Genomic DNA, 17,437 nt, shown 5'->3' with positions numbered 1-17,437 from the left:
TTTTGTGACTCTAAATACTAGTTTTTAAAATTTCAGTTTCTAATTCTTCATTGCTTGGTATTTCACAATTGATTTTGTGTTCTGTGACCTTGCTTAGTTTATTAGTAATAATAGCTTTTTTTTTTCAGATCCTTTAACTTTCCTCATACATGATCATGTCATCTGCAAATAGACAGTTGTATTTCTTTTTTTATGAAAATAATTTATCATCTTGCTGACCACACTTTGACAACCACTGTTTTAATATATATTCTGCTGTGCACCCTCTTTAAAAAAAACAAATGATGAAATCAATGAAATCTTGAGTTACATCTGAATCTTTTTTTTTTATTGAGTTAATGATAGATTACAATCTTGTGTGATTTCAGTTGTACATTAATGTTTGTCATTCATGTTGCAGGTGCACCATTTCACCCTTTGTGCCCACCCCCCACCCCACCTTTCCCCTGGTATCCACTAATCTGTTCTCTTTGTCCGCATTTTTAAATTCCTCATATGAGTGGAGTCATACAGAGATTATCCTTCTCTAACTGGCTTATTTCACTTAATATAATTCCCTCAAGGTCCATCCATGTTGTTGCAAATGGGATGATTTTGTTCTGTTTTGCAGCTGAGTAGTATTCCATTGTATATATATACCACATCTTCTTTATCCATTCATCAGTTGATGGGCACTTAGGTTGCTTCCATGTCTTGGCTATTGTAAATAATGCTGCAATGAACATTGGGGTGCATAGGACTTTTGGAATGGCTGACTTCAAGCTCTTTGGATAGATACCCAGTAGTGGAATGGCTGGATCGTATGGTAGTTCTATTTTTAATTTTTTGAGGAATCTCCATACTGTTTTCCATAGTGGCTGCACCAGTTTGCATTCCCACCAGCAGTGTATGAGGGTTCCATTCTCTCCACAACCTCTCCAACATTTGTAAATCTGAATCTTGAACCAGAATATAGAAAGAATTCGTTGGCTAACTTTTAGTCAGTTTAAATACCTATTATTTATGATGGTATATTTAAAACTATACATCAAGGATGAACAGAAACCTGTGATGCTCTTCCGCCCTTGTCTCCATCTGTTAAATTCTTAGTCATCCTTCAGATCTGCCTTCTCTCTAGTGATGCCTTTTCTATAGAGCCCTTCCCCACCATAATTACAAGAAGGATAACAGTATTATTATTGTTAATAATAGTATCTAACTTTTTTCAGTCACTAGGAGCCAAGCAAAGCCAAAATACTTTATACATGTTATCTCATTTAATTCTTACAGTAACACTGAGGAAAGTACTGGCTTTGGGTGGCTGAAGGCTTAAAAAAAAGAAAAGCCTCTGGCCTCTAGTTCTGTGCTGTACACACCTGCTGTCCTAGCACTTACTGCATCCAGATGTCACTGTCCACCTGCTCTGTCCCACACAAGGTGAGTCCTTGAGGTCAAAGGTCAGGCTGAGTCCCTCCAGTCTCCTAGGAACCATGTGGCAGGGCTCAGTCAGTGCTGGATCCACGAGAAAAGGGACCAGCTTCCCGATCCTCTCGCCTCAGCTCTGTGCTCTTGGTCCTCACCACTCAGCCAAGCCTGTGAGGTTTGCTGGGAGGAGAAAAGGGTATGGGTGTGTGCGCTGTGGGGTCATGGGTGCCACGGGGATCCACCAAGCATGCATGCACCGAGGCCAAAACCTTTCTCCTCTCGACAGATTTCTTTCTTTCCAATCTGTATCCACCCGGCAACCCCACACGCAAAGGGCATGATCTGCTCGCCATGAGACAGAAGCCAGTCGTCAAGAGGCAAGATGGTGGTAGAGAAAGGGCATTTTATTACAGCTTGCTAGCAAGGGGGAAGATGGCCAAAGAATGTCCAAAAGAACCATCTTAAGGGGAACACAGAATCTTGAGTAGTTATATAGGCCAGTGGGTTATAGGGGAGGGGGTCAGGAGTGTTGACCCAGAAGTTGCCACACCAGATCTTTTCAGTTTTTCATTGATGATGGCTATCAGCATAGACTTTCTGTCTGGGGGTCATTGCATTCCTAAGGAACTCAAAAGAATGAAGTTATTGTCTTACTGCAGCTGGGAGGTATATGCACAAGTAGGGGTTGTAAAATCTGCAGAGCAGGTGGATCTCCTGGAGGGTACATACCTAGCTGGGTTAGTCAGTCAGAGGTCATTTAAAGTTATAGTATGGTTTCTTTTCTACAATATGGCTTCCCTTATGTCAACCTTTTGTTGAGCTGGTTTCATTATCACTGTGGCCAGGATTTCCAGTACCATGTTGAAGAGAAGTGGTGAGAGCAGACATTCTTACCTTACCGTACCTTACCTCACCCGGCTCTTAGGAAGGAAACATTCCAATTTTCATGTTAAGTGTGATGTTAGCTGCCTCTATCAAGTTAAAGAAGTTCCCTTCTATCCTGAGTTGCTGAAAATTTATAAAATGCTTATCCATTAAAGTAATATGTTTTTCTCCTTTAGCCTGTAATATGATAGATGACCGTGTTAGTTTTCTGTTGCTGCCGTAACAAATCACCACAAAATTAGTGGCTTAGAACAACACTTCTATGGGTGAGAAGTCCAGTGCGGTCTCACAGGCTAAAATCAAGGTGTTGGCAGGTTGCGTTCCTTTCTGGTGGCTCTAGTGGAAATCCATTTAGGTTGTTGGTAGAATTCAATTCCTTGTGACTGTAGGACTGAGGCCCCTGGGTTTTTTCTGGCTGTAAGCTGAGGGCTCCTCCCAGCTCTGATAGGCAGAATGATAGCTCCCAGAGATGTCCATGTCCTAATCCCCAGAGCCTGTGAATGTAGTGTTATGTGGCAAAGAGCGCTTTGCAGATGCGATCAAGTTAAGGATCTTGAGATGAGGAGATTCTCCTGTATTACCTGGGTGGACCCAGTGTAATCACAAGGATCCTTATAAGTGAAAGAGAGAGAGAGGCAGGAGAGTCAGTCACAGAAGATGTGACCCCAGAGCAGAGGTTGGAGTGATGCGGGAACAGGAGCCAAGGAATTCAGGCTGCCTCCAGAAGCTGATAAAGGCGAGGAAACAGATTCTCCCTAGAGCCTTCAGAACGAACGCCACTGCCAACACCTTGATCTTAGCCCAGTGGAACTGATTTCATGCTGCTCATCTGCAGAACTGTAAGATAATAAATTGTGTTTTTCAAAGTCACTGAGTTTGTGATAATTTGTTATAGAAGCAAGAGGAAACATACACTGGCTTCTAGAGGCTGTCGTATTCTTTGGCTGGGGACCCTCCTCCTCCATCTTCAAACCCAGCAGTGGTGGGTTGTATCTTTTTGCATCACATTGCATTTCTTTGACTCACTTTCCTACCTTCCTCTTCTGCTTTTAAGAACTCATGTGATTAGATTGTACCCTTCTGGATAGTCTAGGATACTTTCCTATCTTAAAATCAGCTGACTGGCAACCTTAATTCCCCTTTGCCATGTTAACACCAAGTATTCACATGTTCCATTATTCTGCCTTCCATAGTTACAGTCATTGATTTTTTTATTGTGGTAAAATAAACAGATAACATCAATTTTACTATTTTAACAATTTTTAAGTGTACCGTTCAGTGGTATTAAGTACATTCACGGTGTTGTGCAACCATCACCACCATCCATCTCCAGAACTCTTTTCATCTTACAAAACAAACTCTATACCCATTAAATAATATCTCCCACTCCCCCCTCTCCCCAGCCCCTGGGAACCACCAGTCTACTTTCTGTCTGAATTTGACTACTCTAGATACCTCATATAAGTGGAATCGTACAATGTTTGTCCTTTTGTGTTTGGCTTATTTTACTTAGCATAGTATCTTTAAGGTTCACTCACACTGTTGCACGTGTCAGAATTTCTTTAAGGCTGAAGAACATTCTGCTGTGTGTATATACTACATTTAGTTTATCCAGTCATCCAAACATAGTCATGTGGGTAGTTTGCACTTTTTGGCTATTGTGAATAATGCTGCTGTGGACATGGGTATACAAATATCTGTGCAAGTCCCTGTTTTCACTTCTTTTGGGTGTATACCCAGAGGTGGAATTGTTAGGTCATATAGTAATTCTGTGTTTAATTTTTTGAGGAACTACTATACCATTTTCCACAGTGGCTGCACCATTTTAAATTCCCACCAGCAATACATGAAGCGTTCCAACTTTTCTACGTCTTTGCCAATACTTGTTTTTTCTGGGTTTTTTTTTTTCATCCTGTTGGGGTGAGGTGGTATCTTGAGGTTTTGATTTGTATTTCCCTGATGATTAGGATGTTGAGCATCTTATCATGTGTACTGGCCACTTAGTATATCTTCTTTTGAGGTTTTTTGCATATTTCTGCTTTTTTTGTTGTTGAGTTATAGGAGTTCTTTATATATTCTGGATATCAATCTCTTATTAGGTAGATGGTTTGCAAATATCTTTCCGATTCCATGAGTTGCCTTTTCACCCTGTTAAAGGGTCCTTTGATACACAAAAGTTCTTAGTTTTAATAAGGTCCATTTTATGTACTTTTTCTTTTGTGGCTTATGCTTTTGATGTCATATTCAAGAAATCATTTCCAAGTCCAGTGTCATGAAACATTCCCCCTATGTTTTCTTCTTAAGATTTTTACTGTTTTCTTACATTTAGGTTTTTGATCCGTTTGAATTTTTAATGGTCTAGGTTCATTCTTTTGTGTGTGGATATCCAGTTTTCCCAATGCCATCTCTTGGAAAGACTGGTCTTGGCACCCTTGTTGAAAACATTTGACCATATTCGTGAGGTTTATTTCTGAACTCTTTATTCTATTGGTCTCTATGTCTGTCTTTATGCCAGTACCACACCATTTTGATTACTGTTGCCTTGTAGTAACTTTGAAAATCAGGAAGTGTGTGTCTTCCAACTTTTTTTCAAGACTGTTTTGGCTATTCAAGATCCCTTATGATTTCATATGAATTTCACGATGTATTTTTCTATTTCTGCAAAAAAAAAAATTATTGGGATTTTGAGAGGGATTGTGTTGACTTTGTAATGCTTTCAGTAATATGACAGTTTGAAGTTCCAGTCTGTGAACATGGGATTTCTTTCTTTTTGTCTTTCTTTCAGCAATGTTTTGTAGTTTTCAGTGTATGTGTCTTTTTGCCTCCTTAACTTTATTACTAATTATTCAATTCTTTTTGATGCTGTTTGTTAATGGAATTTTCTTAATTTCCTTTTTGGATTCTTCATTGTTAGTATGTAGGACCACAACTGATTTTTGTATGTTGATTTTATATCCTGCAACTTTGCTGAGTTTTTTTTGTGGAACCTTTAGGATTTGAGTTGCCCCCTTTACATATTGCTGAATTTGATGTGCTATTATTTCAGTATTTGTGGTGTTCATAAGGGATATTGGCTGTAGTTCTCTTGTAATGTTTGACATGGTACGAGGGTAATTCTGGCCTCATAAAATGAATTAGTAAGTGTTCCCTCTGCTCTATTTTCTGAGTTTGTATAGTATTGCTATTATTTTTTCCTTAAATGTTTGATAGAACTTACCAGTGAAGTCATCTAGGCCTGGAGTTTTCTTTGTAGGAGAGTTTTTAACTGCAAGTTCAATTATGAATTCCAATCTAGCTTTTAATAAGTTAGTTCATCACCATAAAATATTCTTGTTGGCATAATTTAACATATTTTCCCTTGAATTTTTGTCTCATATGTTTTAATCTTGGCTCTCTGGCTTTTTGTTTATGGCTGTGTGGTATATTTCGATCTACTTATTTTAAAAATAAACATAAGTGTACATCTTGAATTTTCACATAATGAACAGTCGTTCACCAAGGGTAATCAGTATCCTGACTTTAATTACAGATTAATCAGAAGCACATTTTTATTAAGCCTTATCTAAATTAAATAATAAAATGTGTCTTTTGGGTCTAGCTTTCATTAGGTATCATGTTTGTGTGATTCGTCCTTGTTGCAGAAAGCAGTAATTTGTTAGTTCTCATGTGTAAATATACTAGAATTTATTTGTCCATTCTACTGTTGATGATCATTTTTGGCTATTTTAAACAGTGCTGCCATGAACCTGTATTCATGTTTTTTGGTGAACATGCATGTGCATTTCTATTGGGTGTATTCCTAGGAGTAGATATACACGGTTATCCAGACTGGTTGTATCAGTTTAGACTCCCACCAGCAGTGTCTGAGAATTCTACTTGCTCCAGAGCCTTACTTCCATTTAATATTGCCTGTGTCTTTCATTTTAAGCTTTGTGGTGTCACCCACTTATTTTATTATTTTGTTAAAGTAATTGTAGATTCATATGCAGCTATAACAGATCTTGTACACTTGCCCAGTTCCCCCACCGGCAGCATTTTGCAAAACGATACTATATCATCACAACCAATATATTGACATTGATGCAATCCACAAATCTTTAGATTTCCCTAGTTTTTTTTATGTATTAAGTTCTGTACAAGTTTGTCCCTTTTGGAGGACAGAACAGTTCCCTTCTTGTCTTTCTATAACTACATCCATCACCTACCTGCTTTCTTCCCACCTGCCTCCCTAATCTGTACTCCATTGCTAAAATTTGGTCGTTTCAAAAGTGTTATGAATGGAATCATACAGTAAATAAACCTTTTGGGTTTAGCTTTTTTTGCTTAGCATAATCCTGGGAGAGTCACTTTCCATTTTTAGCCTTCCTGTGTTACTTTGTTTTAGAGGTGTTCCCTGTGGAAAACATACGGTTGAATTAATTTTTTTGAAAAACTGTCCTCATCTTTAATATAATTGAACCGATTTTTTTTTTTTTTAAAGATTTTTTTTTTTTCCTTTTTATTCCCCAAACCCCCAGGTACATAGTTGTGTATTTTCACTTGTGGGTCCTTCTAGTTGTGGTACGTGGGACGCTGCCTCAGCATGGCCTGATGAGCGGTGCCATGTCCACACCCAGGATCTGAACTGGCGAAACGCTGGGCCGCTGCAGTGGAGGGCACGACCTTAACCACTCGGCCACAGGGCTGGCCCCTGAACCGATTTCTTTAGACTGTGATTGATACGTTTGGCCCACTTCCTGCCAGCACATGCTTCCAGTTATTTTGCTTCCTTCTAGTTCCCTTTTCCCCTTCTTTCCTGATCACTTGTCCTTCGTGGCTTCTTTCCTCTGGTGTTTTCGAAGGCTTTTACCTTCTACCTATTGAATTAACTACCCCAGAAAAATTTCCAAGCCACTTCTACCTGTATGTCAGCATTCTTATACAGTATTTTTATTCATCCATCCTTTTAAATTATTTTTCACCAAGCACATGCTGCTTTCATAAACAATACAGAAATAATTATTTTGAAAATGTGGAGATTCTGGTGTATCCTTCCAGATATTTTTCTATCCATTTATAATTTTGCTCTATGGCAAATGGGATATGATACCTACTTTTAAAAAAATTTTATCAATATATCAGATAGTATTCCTTGTCAGTATATTCAGAACTATGTCACTCTCAACTACAGGACAGTCTTTCACGGTGTGAATGTGCCATAAATGAACCCTTACTGTTGATTGATTGATAGACATCTTCAAATAATTCTGTAGAAAAAATCCTCAGTCATTTAGTATATACAGGTACATTTGTTTAAATATTACTTTTGAATAAATTCTTAATACTGATAGGGTCCTTCTAGTTGTGGCATGTGGGACACCACCTCAGCATGCCTTGATGAGTGGTGCCATGTCTGTGCCCAGGATCCAGATGGGTGAAACCCTGGGCCGCTGAAGCAGAGCACAGGAACTTAACCACTTGGCCATGGGGCCGGTCCTGCACTGCCATATTTTAAATTCTTAGTTTTAATTATGATTACCGTTCATTATTCTTTTTAACAATTGGTTTAATTTTTGCCCATTTAGACCTCAAGATAAATTTTCGAATCATTTTGTCATGCTTCAAAAATCTGACATTTTGATTAGAATTACAGAAAACCTAAAAACTCTATGTTAATTTAGGGGTGGGGTGAGGAGGAGAGTGACAACTTTGCACTAGTCAGGTGTCCCATCTATTCTTTTGTTCCTTTCAGGTTTACTCTGAACACTTAAATATGTTAATTCATTTATATAGCTTTTTAGAAAAATCAGTGTTCACACTTATAATTCATTTCAAAATTGTAAAAACCTGATAAACCCTATCTGACCACTTTGCTTTTTTGCAAAACCCTTCAGTGTTTTATCTCAATTATTTATGGAGAACACACTCTCTAGCCTCTATTGTTGCAGTACAAGTATAATTCAGTTTAATTCTGGTTTTTTGTTTCAGAGTTTTGCTTTGATGGGTATTTTTACTTCTCTTGTTCAGGGTGCACAGTGCTGCTTGAATGGAATTCTGTGCCATTGATCGATTCTGGAAAACAGCCACTCTCATTCTCTGCTGTTCTATCCTGTATTATCTCTACAGTCTTTCTTGGTAATTTTCTTAGACCTACCTACCAGTCATCTACTCTGCATTGTCTAGGCACTATTTAACCTTGTCCCACTGAGGTTTTTTCACAATTCCAGTGACTGTTATTTGTCACTTCTGGAAATCTGATTTAGCCTGTCGATTAAGGGCATAGACTCTGGAGCCAGACCGCTTGGCTTAAATCCCAACTCTGTCGCTGCCGACTCACGTGACCTTGGAAAGTTGTTCAGGCCATGCATCAGCTTCTTCATAAAGCTGTGGTGCAGATTAAGTGTTAATATAGGTAAGAGTGCCCTGGAACAGTCTAATGACAAAAAAGAGCTATATGAGTATTAAATATTTTTCACAGTATATTGTTTCTTAGATTCAGCCTTATTTTAGAAATACTCACAGGTTGTATTTATTTTCATTTTCTGAGGTTTGTGGGGTCCTAATCCTGCTCTTTATTGTCTGCGTGTGCCCTGTGTCTGCTCATCTTCAGTCAAGTATTCTCCGTGGAATTCCAGTGTGGAAAGAGGGTATAGCTCGAGGGAGGTGTTGGGCTTGCTTTGTCCATTTCCCAGAACAACAGGTGGGCAGCAGTGGGCTGAGCAAGCTTTCTTCTTGGACAACAGATATAAATTCAGAGCCCAAGCCAGGGAGCTAATATTTTTCACTTGAACTTTTCACTAATTTGAACCTGGAAGTCAGCTATCTATGTAAAAAGATGCTTCTTTTAGTTGCCATTTCTAAGTATAATGTAGCAAGAAATTTTGGGATCTACTTACTCTGCTTTATTACCAGAAATGGAAGTCTAAGGAATGAATAAATCATAATAGGTATCATTACTGTGGCATTTTACCAGAACCTATTCATCTATTAAACTGAAATAAAATTTTGTGAATGTTAAATATTTTTTACTTCCTAGAACTATCTGGTACAGCTCTTTTTTTCTAAAGATTTTATTTTTCCTTTTTCTCCCCAAAGCCCCCCCAGTACATAGTTGTATATTCTAGTTGTAGGTCCTTCTAGTTCTGCCATGTGGGACACCGTCTCAGTGTGGCTTGATGAGTAGCACCATGTCTGCGCCCAGGATCCAAACTGGCAAACCCTGGGCTGCCGAATTGGAGCATGGGAACTTAACCACTTGGCCACGGGGCCGGCCCCAATAAAAGCCTATTTGAAATTTAGACACTGGGGGAGAGAAAAAGACTACCAGCTAATTTGAATATTTCTTATAGTAAGGAACCAAGAGACACTAATAATATTCTTGGTCTCTTTTTAAAAGATATTAGTGTAAAGGTAACCAGTAGATCAAAAATAGAAACTTCCCTAAGCATCAAAATTGATGGAACCCAGCTCCCATAGTGAAAGAATTTATATAGGTGATTTACAAAAATGATAGAACTATTACTAAAGGTACTGGTAATATTAATAAACAATTTGGCTTAACTCATCCCTAAAGGGACAAAACTTTTAGAGCAGCTACCAAAGTGCAATCCAAGCTAAAACAAGGATCCAGAAGGTTAGAAATAAAAGGATAGGCAAAGATGAGACAACTGAACATGAAGAAGGGGTTAAATACTTGTCTGCAAAAGTAGAATTCCGACTCCAAAAAAATTTATAATTCTGAAGACCACGATTCTCAGTGAAGATAAGCCATTACTAGCCATGCAGTCCCAAACACAGCAACAACTTTCATAAAGCAGAAATTACAGGTAGTATAAGGAGAAAGCACAGTAATAGACATGATCATACCTCTCAGGCCAAAACAGATCAAAGTAATGTATCAAACTCGGACGTTCAAAAGTACACCTTCTTTTTGAACACATACGGGACATTCATATTTAAGCACCAAACACCACCACCACCAGAAATTATACAAATAGCCTTATGTCACCATGATGGAATGTAACTAAGAAATTAATAACAAAAGTGGGCTCCTTTCACCTGGAAGGTTAAAAACATGCTATTGTCAGATTTATCTAGTCTGGTGGCAAATGAATTAGCTGTCATTGAACTTACAATATTTCACCTAGTAATATTAACATGCACATCATTTATCAGTAATAGGCCAGTGAGTGTGATGGTGCTATGTAAGACTGAGGTTCGTTATATATACTTAGATTTTTATAAATAAAAATTGAGTATATTTTCCTACTCAAACTCTTCTTACAACGCAACAGTAAGACAACACATTTAAAAAATAAACAAAGGATTTGAATAGACTTTCCTCCATAGAAGATATCCAGATGGCCAATAAGCACTAGAAAAGATGCTTAATATCATTAGGGAAATGAAAATCAAAACCACGATGAGATGTCACTTCATACTTCATCACAAGAGACTAGAATCAAAAAGATGGAAAATAACGTGTTGGGAAAGTAAAATGGTGCAGCTGTTTAAAACAGTTTGTCAAAAAGTTAAACATAGTTACCATATGACCCAGGAATTGTACTTGTAGGTATATATCTAAGAGAACTGAAAACATATGTTCATACAAAAAGTTGTATGTGAATGTCATAGCAGCCTTATTGATAAAGCCTGAAAGTGGAAATAACCCTGATGTCTCATCACTGGATAAATAAAATGTGGTATATCCATATAATGGAATATTAATCAGCCATAAAAAGGAACAAATACTTATACATGCTTCATGGATGAACCTTGGAAACATTATGCTAAGTGAAAGAAAGAAACCAGACACCAAAGGCCACATATCATATGATTCTATTTATAGGAAATGTCCAGAACAGGCAAATCTATAGAGACAGAAAGTAGACTAGTGGTTGCCAGGGGAGGGGATAGTGACTGCTAATGGGTACAAGGTTTCTTTATGGAGTGATGAAAACGTTCTGAAATTAAATAGTGATGGATGCACGACTCTGTGAATTATATTAAGAACCACTGAATTATATACGTAAAAGGGTGGATTATGGTATGTGAATTATATCTCAAATGGTGCTAACAGTATCTGCAGAAAGCATCTACCATCTCTGGGACTCTTGAGAACAAAGGGAAGAAGTTGAGGTTATCAGAACCTCACATGGGTCTCTCAGAACCAGAATCCCAGCCTCTAAGAAGGGGGAGCTACCCAGCTGGTGCTAGTCTCTCTAGAGGGGTAAGGATAAGACAAACTTGTGCAGTACCTACAGTGAAGCAAACAAAACCGTCTGGAGTGTAACCAACTCTCCCTGCTAGATGAAGGCTATAGCTAGGCACAACTCTGCCAGGAGTTCACCCTGTTTTTGTCTCCCTCTAGGGGAATCCCATGCAGGATCTAACAGGGAGCCAGCTGGCAAGGCAGAAATGTGGTTTTGCAGTATCTGGGCCCCAGCACGCCAAGTCCTCAGCATCACATGTGGGTTTGGAGCTGAGAGACAATAGCTTAACAGGGCTAATCAGCATTTAGCAAGTTAAAGAGAAATCAAGAGCCTTCGTGTGTTTGTGTGTGTGCATGTAAACAAAAAGTGGTTAAAAGGTATAGTGGAAGACAATTTACAATAACAAAAAACCCTAGACATAAAAAATATGCAAAATTTTGCAAATAGACGTGAAGAATACTATAAAACTCAGCAAGATGCCTCAGAAGTCTCAGGAAGACTCAGCAAGATGTCACTAGTGGGTTTTTTCTTAGAGATACAGAAACTGATTACTAGGTTCCACTGGAAAGAACACACAACAAATAACGTATTAAATAAAAAAGAGTGTTGCTAGCCCTACCAGATATTGGAACATGTTATAAAGCCTCTATCAATAACACAGTGTGGGATTGGCACATGAACAGATAGACCAATGGAAAGTAATTTTTAAAAATCCAGAAATTGGTCCAAGGACATTTGGAAATATAGTGAATAATAAAAATGGTATTTTAAGTTAGTGGGAAAAATAAGTAATTTAAAGAAGTAGTATTCTGACAACTAAATAGCCATCTGGAAAGGATAAAACTGGCTTCATCTCTTGTACTGTACATCTAAATTAATTCCAAATGGATCAGAGATATAAACATAAAAAAATGAAACCTTATGAGTCCCAGAAGAAAATGTAAGTAAATTCTTTGATAACCTAGAAATAGGGACTCTTCTCAACATGGACTCAAAGTCCAAAAGAAATAAGTGAAAAATCGGTGAAGTGTTAATATTCCGTAGATATAAGAAATCAAATACTTAATTAACATCAGTCCTTCTCAAACTCTTCCCAACTCATGCTATGAGGCCAGCATTACCCTGATAACAAAACCAGACATGGACACTACAAGAAAAGAAAGTTACAGGCCAATATCCCTAATGAACATAGATGCAAAAGTCCTCAAAATATTAGCAAACCAAACTCAATACGTTAAAAGGATCATATAGCATGGTCAAGTGGTGTTTATTCCAGGGATACAAGGATGGTTCAATATCAGTAAATCAGTGTGACATACCACATTAACAAAATGAAGTATAAAAATCATATCATCTCAATAGATGCAGAAAAAGCATATGACAAAATTAAACATTCACTTATGATAAGAACTCTCAACAATGCAGGTATAGAGAAAACATACCTCAACATAATAAAGACCATATATGGCAAGCCCACTACTAACATCATACTCAATGATGAAAAGCTGAATTTCCTCTAAGATCAGGAAACAGACAAGGCTGCTCACTCTTGCCACTTTTATTCAACATAGTATTGGAAGCTCTAGCCAGAGCAATCAGTCAAGAAAAAGACATAAAAGGCATCCAAAGAGGAAAGAAAAAGTAAAACTGGCTCTCTTTGTGGATGACGTGATATTGTATATAGAAAACCCTAGACTCCACCAAAGAACTGTTAGAACTAATCAACAAATTCAGTAAAGTTGCAGGATACACAATTAACATACAAAAATCTGTATGCTAGTTAACAGGCTATCAGAAAGAGAAATTAAGAAATCAGTCTCATTTACAATTGCATCAAAAAGAATAAACTACCTAGGAATTAATTTAGCCAAGGAGGAGAAAGACCTATTATAAGACACTGGTGAAAGAAATTGAAGACAACACAAATAAATGGAAAGATATTCTGTGCTCTTAAGAATTAATATTGTTAAAATGTCCATACTACCCAAAGCAATCTACAGATTCAGTGCAATCCCTATCAAAATTCCAATGGCATTTTTCACAGAAATAGAACATACAAGCCTAAAATGTGTATGGAAGCACAAAAGATGCCGAATAGCCAAAGCAATCCTGAGAGTGAAGAACAAAGCTGGAGGTTTCAGACTACAAAGATTTCAAACCATATTACAAAGCTATAGTAGTCAAAAAAGTATGGTATCGGCATAAAAACAGACACACAGACCAATGGAACAGAATAGAGAGCCCAGAAATAAACCCTACACGTATATGACCAATTAATTTACAACAAAGGAACCAGGAACATACAGTGGAAAAGGAAAGTTTCTTCAATAAATGATGTTGGGAAGACTGGACAGCCCCATGCAAAAGCATGAAACTGGACCACTAACACACCATAAACAAGAATCAACTAAAAATGGATTAAAGACTTGAATGTAAGATCTGAAACCATAAAACCCCTAGAGGAAAACATGAGTGGTAAGCTCCTTGACATTGGTCTTGGCAGTGATTTTTTGGATGTGACACCAAAAGCAAAGGCAACAAAAACGAAAATAAACAAGTAAGACTATAACACACTAAAAAGCTTCTGCACAGCAAAGGAAACAAAATGAAAAGACAACCTATTGAATGAGAGAAAATACTTGCAAATCATCTCTCTGATAAGGATATCCAAAATACATAAACACATACAACTCAACAGGAAAAAGCCAAGCAATCCGATTAAAAAATGGGCAGAGTAACTGAATAGACATTTTTCCAAAGAAGATATACAGATGGCCAACAGGTATATGAAGATGCCCAACATCACGAATCACCAGGAAAATGCAAATCAAAACCACAATGAGACATCACCTCATCCCTGTTAGAATGGCTGTTATCAAAAAGACGAGATAAGTGCTGACAAGGACGTGGAGAAGAGGGAACCCTTGAGCACTGTTGGTGGGAATGTAAACGGTGCAACCACTGTGGAACAGTATGGAGGTTCCTCAAAAAGTTAAAACTAGAACTACCACATGACCCAGCAATTAATTCCACTTAGGAAGCAAAATCACTAACTCGAAAAGACATCTGCACCCCCGTGTTCACTGCAGCATTATTTACAATAGCCAAGACATGCAAACAACTTAAGTGTCCATCAATAGATGGATAAAGAAAATGTATGTATACACAATGGAATATTATTCAGCCATAAAAAAGAAGGAAATCCTGACATTTGTGACGTGGATGGACCTTGAGGGCACTGTGCTAAGTAAAATAAGTCAGAGAAAGACCAATACCATATGATTTCACTTATAATGTGGGATCTAAAACAAAACAAAACACCAAACTCAGAGAACAGACTGGTGGTTGCAAGAGGCGGGTAGTGGCATGGGGAAGGGGCACAATGGGTGAAGATGGTCAAAAGGTACAAACTTGCAGTTATAAAGTTCGTAAGTCCTGCGGATGTAATGTACAGAATGGCGACTGCAGTTCATAAGACTGTATTGTACATTAGAAAGGTGCTCAGAGCAGATCTTGAAAGTTTCTCATCACAAGAAAAAAGGAAAAAGTTGTAACTGTGTGGTGTGACGGACGTTTACTAGACCTATTGTGGTGATTCTTTTGCAATATAGACACGTATCGAATCATTATGTTGTGCCCCTGGAACTAATCATGTCAATTATATCTTAATTTTTTAAAAAATCTTCCTAAACTAAGGAAAGAGCAACCTAATAGAAAAATGGGCCAAAAATATGAACAGTCAGTTCACAGGAAAAAGAAAATCAAATGGCTTTACAATGAAAAAATGTTCTCTCTCATAATAAATTAAAACTACCTGATACACTATACCATTGCTTACGAGAGAATGATAAAAATCCAGTTTGACAGCGTATTCTCTTGGTAAGGCTCTGGGGAGAAAGGCACTCATCGCCATTTCTAGTAGGAATAAAAAAATGGTAGAATTCCTATGGAAGTAGTGGCATATGTAGCAAAATTATATACATTCACTCGTATATACATTCACTCGTATATACATTCACTCGTATATACATTCACTCTCTGATGCAGCAGTCCTACTTCTGGCATCTCCCCCAAAATGATAAGACTTCATTGCAGCACTATTTGTAAAAGGCAGAGATTGGAAACAACCCAGATGTCCATCAATACATCCATACAGTGGAGTACTGTGTGTGTGTGTGTGGGGGGGGGGGGATAAAAAAGCAAGGTATAGTTAAGTAAAAAACAAATCAGGTACAAAATAGTGTATACAGCATGCTAGCTTCTCTGTAAGAATGTATGTGTACTGAGTGTGTACTCATACATTTGCTTGTATTTACACGGTTACCTATATGAGAAAGGAGGGAACATGGGTTGGAGAGAGGGAGAATGGATTCCTCTCAAAGTACCTTATTTTATAGTTGTTACCTTCACAATCACTTAAATGTTTTCACAGAGTTAAAATAAATCATGAAAACAAACCAATCTCTAAAAATTAGGAGGATAAAAAGGGAAGCAAATGGACCAAATTGTATGTCAAAGTTGGTAACATAATCAAACAGAAGAATTTTTTTTTCAAGTGATTTTCAAACACAGTATTTCAATTACAGCACCCTAGTGTATCTGTCTTGGTGACAGAGCCAGAAAGTCGTCTTACGTTAGTAATATATTGGCATAGATAGTTGAAACAGTTGTATGCGTTGTAGATTAAAGCAAATAGGTTAACGTGTGAATGTAATTAGGAACTAAGATTTTCAGTTTGAAGTACAAGTATAAAGAAGAAAGTAGTGAAATGAAAACTCCAATCTTTGCATATGCAAACGCAAAGAATTTTGCAAGAACATCGTAATTAAAAACTTCAATGGGTGGATTTTTTTTTGCATCATAAATCCATTTAACTGTCAAGTGCTTAGTAAGCCAAGTTCTATAATCTCTCTGTAATGTTTCCCTGACTTCTCACTGTGTTGAAAAGTTTTTCTGAGTTATTCCTAAGGCTCTTTTCTCTCATCTTCAGCCACGTTAATTTACACACATAGCTAGCAGCTCTAACGGGGCAGTTTATCTTCACTACCATTCCACTCCGCCTGGCTTCTTTCCTTTCTGCTACATCTGAATTCTTTACAGCGTCCTTTTCTCAGTTGTAGTGTTCAAAAAGAATCAGTAAAATACTGACATCGTTCAAGGTAATGTGTTCAATCTTAATCGTAAATAGCAGAATTCAAGGTGTTGTGGCAGAAATATTTTGGGAATAGTGGCACAGGACAAGAGTGCCACTTAAATCACAATAAAGGCCTTGGCAACGGAGTTTTTATACCCAACTCATTTTAGTAATCCTAACTTGCCTTTCCTACATTGCAAATAATTTGTTTTTTTTTTTTTTAGATGGCTATTCATATGAAAAGGAAGCAATGGAAAATTGGATCAGCAAAAAGAAACGTACAAGTCCCATGACAAATCTTGTTCTTCCCTCAGTGGTACTTATACCAAATAGGACTCTGAAAATGGCCATCAATCGATGGCTAGAGACACATCAAAAATAAAATTGTTTATATTATATTGTATTTATATTTTTCAGTGATCTCATTTGAATGGTTTAAAGGTAAATACTGATCAGACATTAAAAGCAAAACAGGAGAAAGGTAAACTTAAATTTAGTTACCTATTTACTGTTTTCATTCTTTAAAACATATGGACTAAATAACACATCTAACTTCTTTTCTACTTTTATTATAAAAGTGTTTTGGTACTAGTGAAAAAAAATCTTAACCTGTAGAGAAATAAAGTTTTACTTTGACTTTAAATTGCAGTGCTCAAATTTATTCTTGTTTGATATAGGTCACATGCCATTAGAACCAAAGATCGGAATAATCTAGAATATAACAGCTATTTAAATCCTAGTTATCAGCCATTCATTTGGTAACTCTTTAGAATCCTTCTAAAGAGAATTTGTAGCAAAATAATTATAGATTTGTTTGAGAAAA

General features: G+C 37.3%; 1 protein-coding gene across 8 annotated transcripts in view; it reads left to right on the top strand.

Moving 5' to 3' along the window:
- The window catches only part of WDSUB1 (WD repeat, sterile alpha motif and U-box domain containing 1), a 55,670-nt gene extending 38,660 nt beyond the window's left edge, over window positions 1-17,010 (top strand). For all 8 annotated transcript variants that reach the window (XM_046659491.1, XM_046659488.1, XM_046659486.1 and 5 more), the window contains one exon: window positions 16,839-17,010. In XM_046659491.1, coding sequence (XP_046515447.1) covers window positions 16,839-16,996 — 158 coding nt within the window. In that variant the 3' untranslated portion in view covers window positions 16,997-17,010. The remainder of the gene's footprint in view (window positions 1-16,838) is intronic.
- The last annotated feature ends 427 nt before the right edge of the window (window positions 17,011-17,437 follow it).

Source organism: Equus quagga, chromosome 4 (assembly GCF_021613505.1).
Source record: "Equus quagga isolate Etosha38 chromosome 4, UCLA_HA_Equagga_1.0, whole genome shotgun sequence".
NCBI lineage: Eukaryota > Metazoa > Chordata > Mammalia > Perissodactyla > Equidae > Equus > Equus quagga.
This window is presented reverse-complemented; position numbering and strand designations above follow the sequence as displayed.